Source organism: Ambystoma mexicanum, chromosome 7p (genome assembly GCF_040938575.1).
Source record: "Ambystoma mexicanum isolate Mex_15411 chromosome 7p, UKY_AmexF1_1, whole genome shotgun sequence".
Classification (NCBI taxonomy): domain Eukaryota; kingdom Metazoa; phylum Chordata; class Amphibia; order Caudata; family Ambystomatidae; genus Ambystoma; species Ambystoma mexicanum.
In genome coordinates this window covers 745,241,846-745,253,851 of record NC_090939.1, presented here as the reverse complement: position 1 = coordinate 745,253,851, position 12,006 = coordinate 745,241,846, and the positions used below count along the sequence as shown (strand labels likewise).

At 43.4% G+C, this 12,006-nt stretch overlaps 1 protein-coding gene across 1 annotated transcript in view; it reads right to left on the bottom strand.

The window, feature by feature from the left end:
* SEPTIN10 (septin 10) overlaps positions 1-12,006 on the bottom strand; it is a 671,502-nt gene that overhangs the window by 416,706 nt on the left and 242,790 nt on the right. Inside the window, exon 4 of the mRNA XM_069636860.1 lies at positions 2,028-2,223. Coding sequence (XP_069492961.1) covers positions 2,028-2,223 — 196 coding nt within the window. The remainder of the gene's footprint in view (positions 1-2,027; positions 2,224-12,006) is intronic.

The window sequence follows — 12,006 nt, the reverse complement described above, 5'->3', positions numbered from 1 at the left end:
AGAACAGGGGGCTGAGTTTCCATGCTCTTCTATCCTCTTTTGCTATCCCTCAATCCCCACCACCAACTGATCCTCTTTCAGTTCCACCCACAGATCTCTGAAGACAGCTCCCATTTTGACTGGCTCCCTCTTTCACACTCTGGTTTGTCTCGCTCTATAGATACCTTGCAACATTGTACAGTAGCAATCAGAGAATAGCCAGGTGTAGGGAAGGGCTGCCATAGAACTCCCAACATACTAGAGGCATTGGGAGGCAATAACTTTTGGGTTTCCAATACAGACCTACCTGGTATATGGAAACACTGGCCTAGGTCAAAAGACCTTTTTCTGTTTTCCAAATGGAAAAAAAGACTGATTTAGAAAGACTGCTCTGTGACTTCACAGATCCGTCTTTCTAAATCAGACTGTCAAGCCCTGCCGCACACAAGTGTGCACAGGGGCTGACAAGTCTGTGTGGCCCAGCGGACACAATTCAGGAGTGGGACACGACGCAGAAATGACAGGTACCTTTGAAACTGTATTTCTGAGTGCATGTATGTGTTTGTATGAGTATGTGTGGGGAGAATGTGTGTTTAGATGTGGGTGAGGGCATGTGGGTGGGGAAAATGGGTTTTGGGGGGTTAAACTCCCGATTAACGGGAGAATGAGCGGGAGATGGATTCAATGTAATAATACCGTACTTTAAAGCCTGCACATAAACAACCAAACAAAAATCAGCCTTTTTTGTGTTCAGGCTTTAAAATGAGGGATTGATTTTGACAAAGAACTGAAAACACAGGTCAAAATTTCTAGGGATGCAGTGCGGCAGGCGAAGAGCAGGTTTCACCCTGTGTTACACAGGAGCTTCTCTAGTGGGACATCTATGGTATTTACCCATCAGGGCAAAGAAAAACATGTGTCAGGCTGTCGAAACAGGATATAAATCCTTGTCTGTCTACCCCAGAAATCCCTGAACTAATAGGCCTGCAGGTTATGAGTGGAATGACAAGTAGGGGACAGACAGTTTGCAGGATTTGGGACTGGTGACTGGAGTTACAAAAAGTGTGAGAGCTTTGTTTAACACACTTAAAATGTCCTCTATGCCAACAATAACAGCCCACAGATAAGTCACAGGGCAACGTTTCCCTTCTCTCTTTTCATCCTCCCCCAAACTCACTTAGTGTTGATGAACTTCCTTGGTGGTCAAGCTTTACACCGGCATTTCAGGTTTCTGATAGATCACAGCTGCTAAGATTGACTAAGAGGTAGAACGGGAGCAAAGGGGTTAGGATTTGAGGGCATATGAAGCTACAGGAAGGATAGATCACTGAATAAATAGGTGTTTGTTTTGCATGTTAAAATGGTAAATTGAATCCTATCTGTGCTTGATGGAAGGACTTCTCTGTCTATGCCCCCAGACTCTGGGACCTTCTCCAAGAGCAGACTCCCCATTGATTTTACATTTCAGGAAGGAGCTCAAGACCCTCCTATTCAAGGAATGGCAAGTCCCTAACCCCATGGCCGCCACACCCTCCACTATTCACCTAATCTGAGACTGGGAGATCTACCTCTCCAGTTTCCAACCCTGGTTGCTTGTAGATCCCTTGCTGCCCAATTATCTGCCCTCCCTCTCAACCATACCCCGTTGTTAGTACCCCCTCCATTGAAAAGCTGCTTTCCTCACTATGACATGTAAAGCGCTCCACAAAGCTAGGTCCGCACTCAATAAATACCGTAGCAATAGTAGTACTAATAATAATAATAATAATAATTAAGAAAGCCTTAATACTGAAAGAAGAAGGCCTTTATAGGTGTGGGCAACTATCTGACATTAAAAGAAATGTAAAGATAAGAGATTCATAAGTGACAACACGCATGCCCCATAATGTGCAGGGGAGAAATTGATGCAAATTAATTTTCAGCAATAATCAAATAGGTAGATCAATAATATGCACTGTACTTCACACATGCAAATTAAGAATATTAATTGTAATGTCAATCCCTCTGTATGTTGTTTCACAATATATGCTTTAAGTAGTCATACTAACCTGTCTTCTTTGTTTATCTGGTCACCAAATCCTACTGTATTTACGATGGTTAATTTCAATCGCACATTACTTTCTTGGAGCTCATAAGTCTGTGCTTTCAGCTTTACGTAGGGTTCGAAGTGTGTTGATTCATAATCCTCAAAATTTGTGTTAAATAGTGTATCTACTAACGTTGACTTCCCAATGCCAGTCTCTCCTAAAATACAAAGCACAAAGTGTAGAATGCATTGAGTATATGGCACCAAATTATTTGAACGTGTCAAATATACAATTAAAACACATTTGTGCATCCTATATCTTTAGAAAACATACTTCAATTTACAGAGGTCTGAAAGACCATACTGAAAATACTACCACATAAATTGTATTAACAGCCTGGCTACATTGGTTGAACTCCCAGGCGGGCACATTGTATGCGGCTTAATTGGATGGTGTAACATTCACGGTTCAATAAGTTCATAGAAGCATATTCCTATTAGGCTAACAAAGTGTGTAAATGTTTACTGTCTTCCCAAATGCTGTATTAAAGATACTCCAAATATTATTCCAATATATGGACAAAGGGGTGCTGTAATTGTGTGGTCAAAATAATGGAATAATCTCTTATAATAAGATTCAGAATTGCCTTCACCCTTTGTCAAACAGGTCAGAAGAGACTTGTTTCAACTGCCCTGAGCAATTTGTGATCTGTAACGCTCAGGGTCACTTTTCCTAACCATTTCCCATCTAGACATTATAAAGACAATATTGCTTTTCCCTAAAAAGGTGCCACTATAAAGATGCTGAGCTCTACTCGTTGTAGGGGCCACAGCTATCTGATGGAACAAAAGGACTTCATCTCAGTAAGAAATGTATGATATAATCCTGAAAAAAGTAGGTATTTCAATTTGAAATCCCGGAGTCTGTTCACTGTCATGGCCAGGAATTTACAGGTAACAAAAATAGGTAAAGTTGTTTATTGGAAGCAATACAAAAAAGTATGAAATTGAGTTAATTGAGGACACGAGCTGGGATACACAACACATCAACTTATCAAACTTTTCAAATGACTGTGGTGCTTTGTCTCTTCCTTTCTCCGCTAGAGGATTCTGCCTTCCTAGCAGAAAAAGTCACTCATGGGGATCGGTGGTTTAAGTGTCCCTTGACTGCTTTCTTGAACGTTTGTAGTCTTTCTGGTCTTTCACTGGGCAGTCTTGGTCTTTCATTGTCCTTGTCAAAATGTTGTGAATGTTCTCCTTGCCTTATGAAATACCTGGCACCACCACCCGTGTTTATTGTGGGTAACTATAAGTGCTTGAGTCAAAAGACTCTTATTTATGCATGCATTTAGCCTGGGGTTCTCAGGCTTAACACCCTCATTGAGGCTGTCAGGGCCTTCCCTTGGCTTGCCCCTTCTCTACCCAAGTTGTTTTTCCAGGTTCTTAGTTTTTAGCCAGGCCCTACCTTTTTGCCATCTGCCTTTGACAGATGGCAAAAAGGGAGGTTACTTTGGTTACCTCCCTTTGGTTACCTCCCAAAGTAACCTCCAAAGTAACCTCCAAAGTAATCTTTGGAGGTTACTTTGGTTACTGCTCTTCCTTCTCCCATACCTCCATGTCCTTGTCACTTTCCTTGCACACTCTTCTCCTTCCCGACTCGTTGCTCCACCCCTGGTCTACAACTTCAGCAGTTGATACTAATAGACTGACAGGCCATGACACCAGTGTGAACTGCATCGACTGCTGCCCCTCGTAAGTGAAACATCTCTTTCATATAGAAGCTAGGCAAAGATTTGAGTGTCTGAGTCATGTGTACGTCCAAGAGGTTACTGGTTTGCGGCCCATCAATGTCTGCCAGAGTGACTGCCTGCACTGTGATACAATCATGTCTGGTTAGGATTGATAATGAAAAACCAATGCATTATTCACAGTAAGTAAACCACTTTGCAATACTTTTTATAATGGAAGCATGCCATTCAAGGCAAGTAAAATACTTTTGTAAAAACTCTTTCAAGTAAGGTAAACTAAACAAAAGTCAATATTTGGCAATAACTTCACAGAGGCCTAACACTTTAGAAGTCCATCACTAACTAGTTGTGACTGTCTCAAGGTCAGTTTGGAGGGCAAAACAGGTAAGGCACAGCTGTAGAAAATGTAAAAGTCCCAGAGGAAGTATTCTCTAACAAGTAAGTAACAAACGTTTTCGGCAAAAGGGCGAGGGACTTCGCAGAGGTCTTCCTGTAGGCACACAGGTGCTAGGTCTGGGTGGATGTGCATGGGTAAACTACCAAACAAACAAATCAGCCCTCCAGCAACACAGGAGCAGTAATTCAGCTCAAGGTAAGTTCTACCAAGAGTCTCACAGTACTTAAGGAGTGAAGAAGAGGTTTCAGCACGATGTCCCCACGATGCTGCAGCAGCAGTAGACCCGGTCACCGGATTCTTGGTCATGCAGACGAAAGATGGGACACTGGAGTGGATCTTGCAGCAGCGGTAGTCAAGTGAAGAGGCTTCCAGCAAAGGAAGAAGGGGTCGAGCAGCATTGATTACACAGCAAGCGTCTACGGTCGTCTGGAAGTGGATGCGGACATCTCTCCTCTTCTTCCTCGTCGATTCTTCAGTTCCAGGGGTCAGCTTGTCTTCAGCCTCAGGATTCATGACTTTTATGCAGAAACCCAGCCACTCAGCACCCATGCACCATTCAAACTCTGGGTGGTGTCCTTTTAGGACAGTGCACCTCCAGTTGGAACTGGTTCCAGACAGGCATACCAGAAGACAAAGAACAGCAGAGTTTCGGAGTCCTCCCCTATTTCCTGTCTGCAGACACACTGGATTCTTGGCAGGCTTCACAAAGGATTCCTGTCGAAGAAAAAAGTCAAACCAGGACCTCCCCCACCCAAGGTGGCAGAAGAAGGATCAAGAAGGGACACGCAAACAAGAAATGATGAAAAAAGAATACAGTCACCATTTTGGGTCAATGGTGATTATTCTGTGCACTACCGCGGCTGTGAGTACAGCCTGGAAGTAACAATTGCACAAAAATAGGTAGGATAAAACCACTGCCACCAGCCATTCAGGTTTGTCCAAAACGTTACAGGAACAGTGAGAAGGGGGATACTATGTAGGCCCTCAGAACTCCACATAAGGTGGGGCGTGCTAATCTCACAATAGGAAAAGACAGGAAGGATAAACATATCCCCCTATAATAGAAAATAAAAAAGGAAGCCCAAAGGGCTCCCAGCAACACTGCACAGAGAGTGCTGTGTGATGCACAAGATAAAAAATGATAGATGCCATAAAACTTTGAGGAAAGTATAACTCCAAAAAGAATGTATAAAAAGAAATACAAAGTATCACGAAAGAAAGCACTCTTCAATATTCTTAAGGAACTTGAGACACCTGCAGCCCCCCCTGACTCGTGTACCAAAGATAGTACTTGGTGCATGAATATTCAGTCAGCACTCCTGGGTAAAATTGCCACCCTCCAATCTAAAATCAGAGACAAACAGAAATCCCTACAGTCCGACCAACCACTGACCGCACCCACATTCATTACTCACCAAGCCAATCCCTCTCATAAACCTTTCTCTTTCTCCCCGCTCACCACCCTTGAAGTAGAAGGAATCATAAACAACTTAAAACCATCCAATTGCCAAGGTGACCCTTGCCTGGCACCTATGATCAAGGAAGCATCTCACGATTTAGCCCCTTTCATCACAGCATTCATAAATGCTTCTTTCAAGACGGGTATTGTCCCAGATAACCTAAAGGACGCATGGGTAATCCCACTCCTCAAAAAACCTTCCCTTGACCGTAACATCACAACTAACTACAGACCAATCACTACAGTCCCATTCTTGCTCAAGATCCTGGATCGGGTCAGCTTACCTGCACATTCAGGATTACCTCGAACTAAACAATCTTCTGGGATTAAGACAATAAGAATTCCGTCCTAAACAGGGCACTGAATGAGCCTTGATTGACCTGAAAACTCAGATGGAGACACTAAAGGACAATGGGAAGTTAGCTCTTCTCCTTCTCCTCGACCCCTCCTTGGCTTTCGATTTGGTCAACCACCAAATACTCTGCCAACACCTTAAATCTGCAGCCCACTTCTCTGACTCTGCCAATGCCTGGATCCATTCATTCCTGAGCAACAGATCCATGAGGGTCTTCTCACCTACGGCATCAGCTGACCCCTCCCCCATTCACTGTGGCGTTCCTCAAGGCTCGTGTGTATCCCCTACGTTGTACAACGTATTCACTAAGCCCCTCTTCGATGTGCTTGATTATCTGGGTGTCTCCTACACCAACTACGCGGATGACACCCAGATACTCATCCCTATCACGGGAGATTACACAGCCGATACTAAAGCCCTTAACAATGTCTACTTGGTCATTCAGGCCTGGGTGGCACATCACAAACTTTGCCTCAACGATGATAAGACCGAGCTCTTCCTTCTAGGATCAAACCATCGGTTATCAAATTAGATCAAACCTACAAGGCCGTCACCATCGACGGCAACGATATTAAGGTCTCCAAAGACACTAAGACTCTAGGCGTCTATCTCGACTCCACGCTCTCCTTGAACAGACAAACAAATGCAGTAAGGTCGGCATCTGCATATACTTGTAAACTTATCACTGTCTGTAGACCCTTCCTAAACTCTACCAACTGCATCACCCTCGCCAGAACACTCGTCATGGCCAAAAAGAGCAGTGCTCTCTACCTAGGGAACAGTCAGGCCTACCTCAATAAATTGCAAAATGTAAAAAATAATGCCTTAAGGGCGCCTTAAACATCCCGAGACACTCCCATAGCTCCTCCGTCAGATCGGACCTAAGCTGGCTCCAGGTAAAACAAAGAATTGCCCTGAAAACGCTAGCCTTGACTCACAAATGCCTGAACAACAATGCCCCACCCTACCTCTCCGCTCGCCTCACACTCCACACATCCTCTTGACCCATTAGATCAGCCCAAACTCACAGCCTCACCTTGCCTAGATTCAAACTCCAAAAAGCAGGCGGGGTGAGCTTAACTGTCCTAGCCTCCAAACTTTGGAACACCTTGCCTACTCCTATCAGAACTGAACCATCATTCCAATCCTTCAAGAACAACGCCAAAACCTGGCTGTTCTCCCATGATCTATGAGACCCTCACTCAGCCCAGTTTCCATGTGTGCTATAGGTCATGTATATACACCTCTCATTGTACTTGTATTATAATCTGCTAATGGTTCTCTTTCTGTATATTGCTGTATATTTGTGTAAATTCATTGTGTACTTACTGTTTATTATAACCTGTTCTCAAGAGTATGGGCCCGGTTGCCCCTGGGCCTGGTTTCTGCGCTTTATAAATAAATGAACTAAACTAAACTAAACTCAGGGGAACATACAAAAAATCCATAAATCCAGCAAAAAGTGCTGGGCGACACACATGGGTATAGAGATTGAGCATAAAAATGAAAATCTACCCTAACAGATGCCAAGGCTAAACATCTATTGGCACGGTTAAGCAAATGAGTTCCTCTCCAGCATTGGATTTCTATAGATGCAAATACTTTAAATAGATTAATATCCAGTATCTAATTGAAAAGACATTCACATGAAATAAAATGGAAAAATATGAGGTTCACCGTATCAAAAATAGCTCTGTACCACTCCTTGGCTTCCGTCCTCATCTGCATATTGAACAGTAATATTTGGTCTGCCCGCTTCGCTACACGGCAGACGTCTTGAAGCAGGCTATCTGCTAAAATAGAGGTTTGGCAATGGCCGAAATTGTTCTTGTGGAATGTCTCCTTCTGTTCTGTATGGCCTTTGACTACTCCGCTCTGGCTCTTTGGAATCAATTACCTCCTGATTTAAGAGGTACTAGATTGATCAGTTTAAAAGCCTGCTGATAAAACACACATTTTTCATAGAGTTTTTTGGCCTTTTCTTATTTCGGCTGTACATGCTGTGTACAACTGATCTTGGTCACATGTTTGTCTTGTTAACATTGATTATGCCCTTTGTGTTTATGTGCGCTCCCATACTCACTGGCTGCTGGGCGCGTCACAAATAAATAAACTAAATAAATAGTCATGGTTTCGCAACATTCTTGTGACATAGAATATTCGAAATTGCTTGCTCTTCAGTCAGTACTGCTGCCAAAGACTGTAAAGAGATGGGTGGCTCTGTGTATGCTTTTAGCACTTTCTATATAGCCTGCACAGCTCTTTTGGCATCACAGCTCTGCTTGGAATGAAGTGATTTCGAAGAAAGTGAGCAAGACCAATGACTGATTTAGATGAAAGTCTGTGGATACCTGGGTAAAATGTTGGATTGCTAAGCAACATCACTTTGTTCCTGCAACATCAATGTATGGCTTGTGCACTGGAAATGCTTTCATCTCCTCCGCACGCCCTGCCGATATGCCTACTAGAAGCATGGTGTTCCTGAAACATATTTTAGCTCTGCTTGATAGTTAGTTTTGAGAGATGGATCCACGAGCTTGGCTCGAACTATGCTGAGTTTCGCCTTTGGGAGAAATCTTTCGTGTTGTTTGAAAATCTCTGAAAATGTCCTTCATTAACTATTTTATAATGTTTTTATCAGTAAAGGAATGACTGCAAGAACCCAATTAGATCTTAGCTTTGCCACTAAACTTACTTTAACCAATAATTGGATAATTCAAACTTTGGCGAGTGCAACAAAAATGGGGTACCTTAGCCAGGAACTGCTAGGGGAGATTTTTCTTTTTTGCAGCTTCCCCATCTACTTTAATGGTACCCTTACATATCTGCTATTCAGTAAACCAGATCTGATTTTTGGGAGTGAAATCTTTTTAAATCTTACTTCTGGGCTTGAATCATTTTGTTTTGAGTGCATTAGTTATTCCCTAACCTTACCAGTACAAGGAACCCTTTCACCCATTTAAGTATTTTGTAGCACTAATACCTTTCACAAGGGGAGTATTGCAGGAAAACTCCGATTTCCTATTCTTTTTTGGACTACAGGTATTTACCCAATATTAACTGAAACCCAAACAGGTTGGTGGCAGTGGGACCTTCATTTTTTACCCTAATGCGTGCCATTCAGTGCACATTTTAATTTCACCACATGGCAGCTTTGTATGCACTGCAGTGTTCAAAATGTTTCACTGTCCCTTTAGTCACCTTTCTCTCAGTCAGGAGCATGGTGTGGACATATACTGGCATCCTCTTTGTGGCTTTATAGAAATGGTACAGGCTTGATAAGGGGCTACAAACTTCCCCAAAACACCAACTGGACTTTGTGTGAGGTCGTGGCTTTTCCAGATTGGACAGCTGCCTAGGGTTTGAATGTTGCGTGCCCCAGATAGGTGGGATGGGGCCTAACAAGTTCAGAGTCCTGAAATCCTCATGGAGCTTTAAACAGTCTGTAGTTGGAATCCATCATCCAAAAAGGGGTCCTTCTGTTGCCTGGCTCTCATACAGCATTGTGCTGTGAAACTCCCATTGCATCCTCCTTGTGAGCTTGCTGCTCACCCTCAAAAATAGGAATCCTGCTGGACCCCAAAGTACTCGGATCCTAGGTCGTTGAGCCTGAAGACCCTGTTTAGGGTCAATTTCACTGTTCATCGCATATGTCTGTGGCTTTCTGGGCGTCCCCACACATTGTGAGAACAAAAGCAGATGTTCCTCATCTTATTCATACTGAGTTCAGCCTGGTGATCTTCAGAACCATTAGGTTGCTAACAGAGACCAGAACCGCTGAATAGCTGGGCCCAACTGTCAAAGGAGTTACCTCAAGAAAACTATGCACCTGTGATTCCTGGAGCTCCAATGCCCAAAGCTATGGTGACAGCAGTTGTTTCCCACAGGCCTGATTTACATGGGGTAATTGTTTGTTCTGATTTGGATATGTACATACCACTTTTTAAGACCCCTAACCCCCATTAACTAACATTGGGTGTGAAGTATTTCCCCCAGCAGCAACGTATGACTTCTCAATGTTTGCAGAACCTGGGAATACAAACCCTATCTGTGGTCCCCAGGATGGCTGGGATTGGTAGCCGACCTTTTCCTTTGCAGGAAACCTATTCCTAAAATCATAAGAATTGGGCCACTGCTCCTCGTGCTCTAAATACCATATCAAATTTCTCCAAAATAGCCAAACCCGGGACCTTACCTTGAACTTCGTGGAACACTAGTTCATAGATTAGGCACTGGCCTCATTAGGTTTAGCTTCTGTGGACTGACTGGAACTTCCTTACACATTTTAAGTCCTGTGATCATTTGTGTAACATCTTTTCCCCCTCACGCTAGGTTACATTTTAACAGTATTGACCTATATCTATATTGTGGTGTGTTTCTCATTTTGGACACCTAAACCATGATTGCATGTGTGTAAATATTATCTTATTTACCTTTTTAGAATTTTGGCTTGGTCCATCTGTGTTGGGGATAGGTATGGAATACATTACTCACCGTAATCGTATTTCTGGTGCTTGTATCTGCTTAGATTCACATGCTATGCATAGGCCGACATCCAGTGGAAGCTGCTGAGTATTACAGTTGTTTTTCGAAACTCGAAAATGGACATTGAAAAGGGGCGTGCCAGTTATACTATCCCTATTGTGACGGCCCCTGTACCCATGATCCCTCACGCATGTAGGTCCATCAGATTGTATTTTTTCTGACATGAGGTAGCATGAGGAGTAGCATGAGTAAAGAGTTTCCAAGCAGATATATAAAAAGCTCATGTAACATCTATGCACCTTCTCTCAGGGAAGGAAGGGTGGGCGCATATGAATCTAAGCAGATACAAGCACCAGGAATACGATTACGGTGAGTAATGTATTCCTTCTGATGCTTGTGTAATCTGCTTAGATCACATGCTATGAATAGATTAGCGAACAGTGTTATGAGAAGGTGGTGGGTCTAGAGAAGGAGTAGCGGCAAACAGATGTTTTAGAACCGCTTGTCCCACCTGTGTATCTGTCTTGGAATGGGTGTCAATGCAGTAGTGCTGAGTGAAGGTATGGACTGAGCCCCATGTAACTGCATTGCAAATGCTGTCTAGGGGGATACTTGCAATGAAAGCTAAAGTGGCCCCGGTACCTCTTGTGGAGTGGGCTCTTGGTGTTATAGGCAGTGTTTTGTGACACCAAGGCATTTGACTACACATCTGGAGATGGCTTTTTTGGAAACCTGTTCTCCCTGTTTGCCTGTAGCCATGGAGACGAACAGTTGATCAGTCTTCCTCAGCGGTTTGGTTTTATCTACGTAGTAGAGAACCACCCTCCTCACATCTAGTGTATGGAGTTTCACCTCAGCTGAGCTTGTTGGCTTCTAGAAGAAGGCCGGGAGCTCGATGGACTGGTTTATGTGAAACTTGGAAATGAATTTAGGCGAGAACATAGGGTGCATCCGTAAAACCAATTTGTCTTTATGAATGATAAAGAAAGGGTCCTGCACTGACAAGGCTTGGAGTTCGCTGACTCTTCTTATGGAGGTAATTGCCACTAAGAAGGCAGTTGTATAGGTTATGTGTCTAAGAGTAGCCTGATGCAAAGGCTCGAAGGAGGGTCCCATGAGTTTTGCTAGTGCTACATTTAGATCCCAAACAGGCGGGGGATTAGAGATCGGAGGGTGTAGTCTCTTTACTCCCTCCATGAATGCCTTAATGACTGGCACTTTCCACCATGAGATTTTACTTTGAGAGGTGGTGTATGCTGATAAAGCTGCTAGGTGGACTTTTAAGAGAATTTAAAGACCAGCCCTGAATCCAACAGGTGGAGCATGTAAGTAAGAATGTGTGATGGAGTACACTCTAAGGGGTTTATCTGCATAGATTGACACCAAATGACGAATCTCTTCCACTTGTGGAAATAGCAGTGTCTGGTGTTTGGCTTCTGTGCTTCTTTTAGGATGCCCATACAGTGTTGTGGAAGATTAAGGTGTCCGAACTGTATGACTTCAGGAGCCATGCTGCCAAGTTCAAAGAGTGAGGTTGTGGATGTATTGTTGACCCCC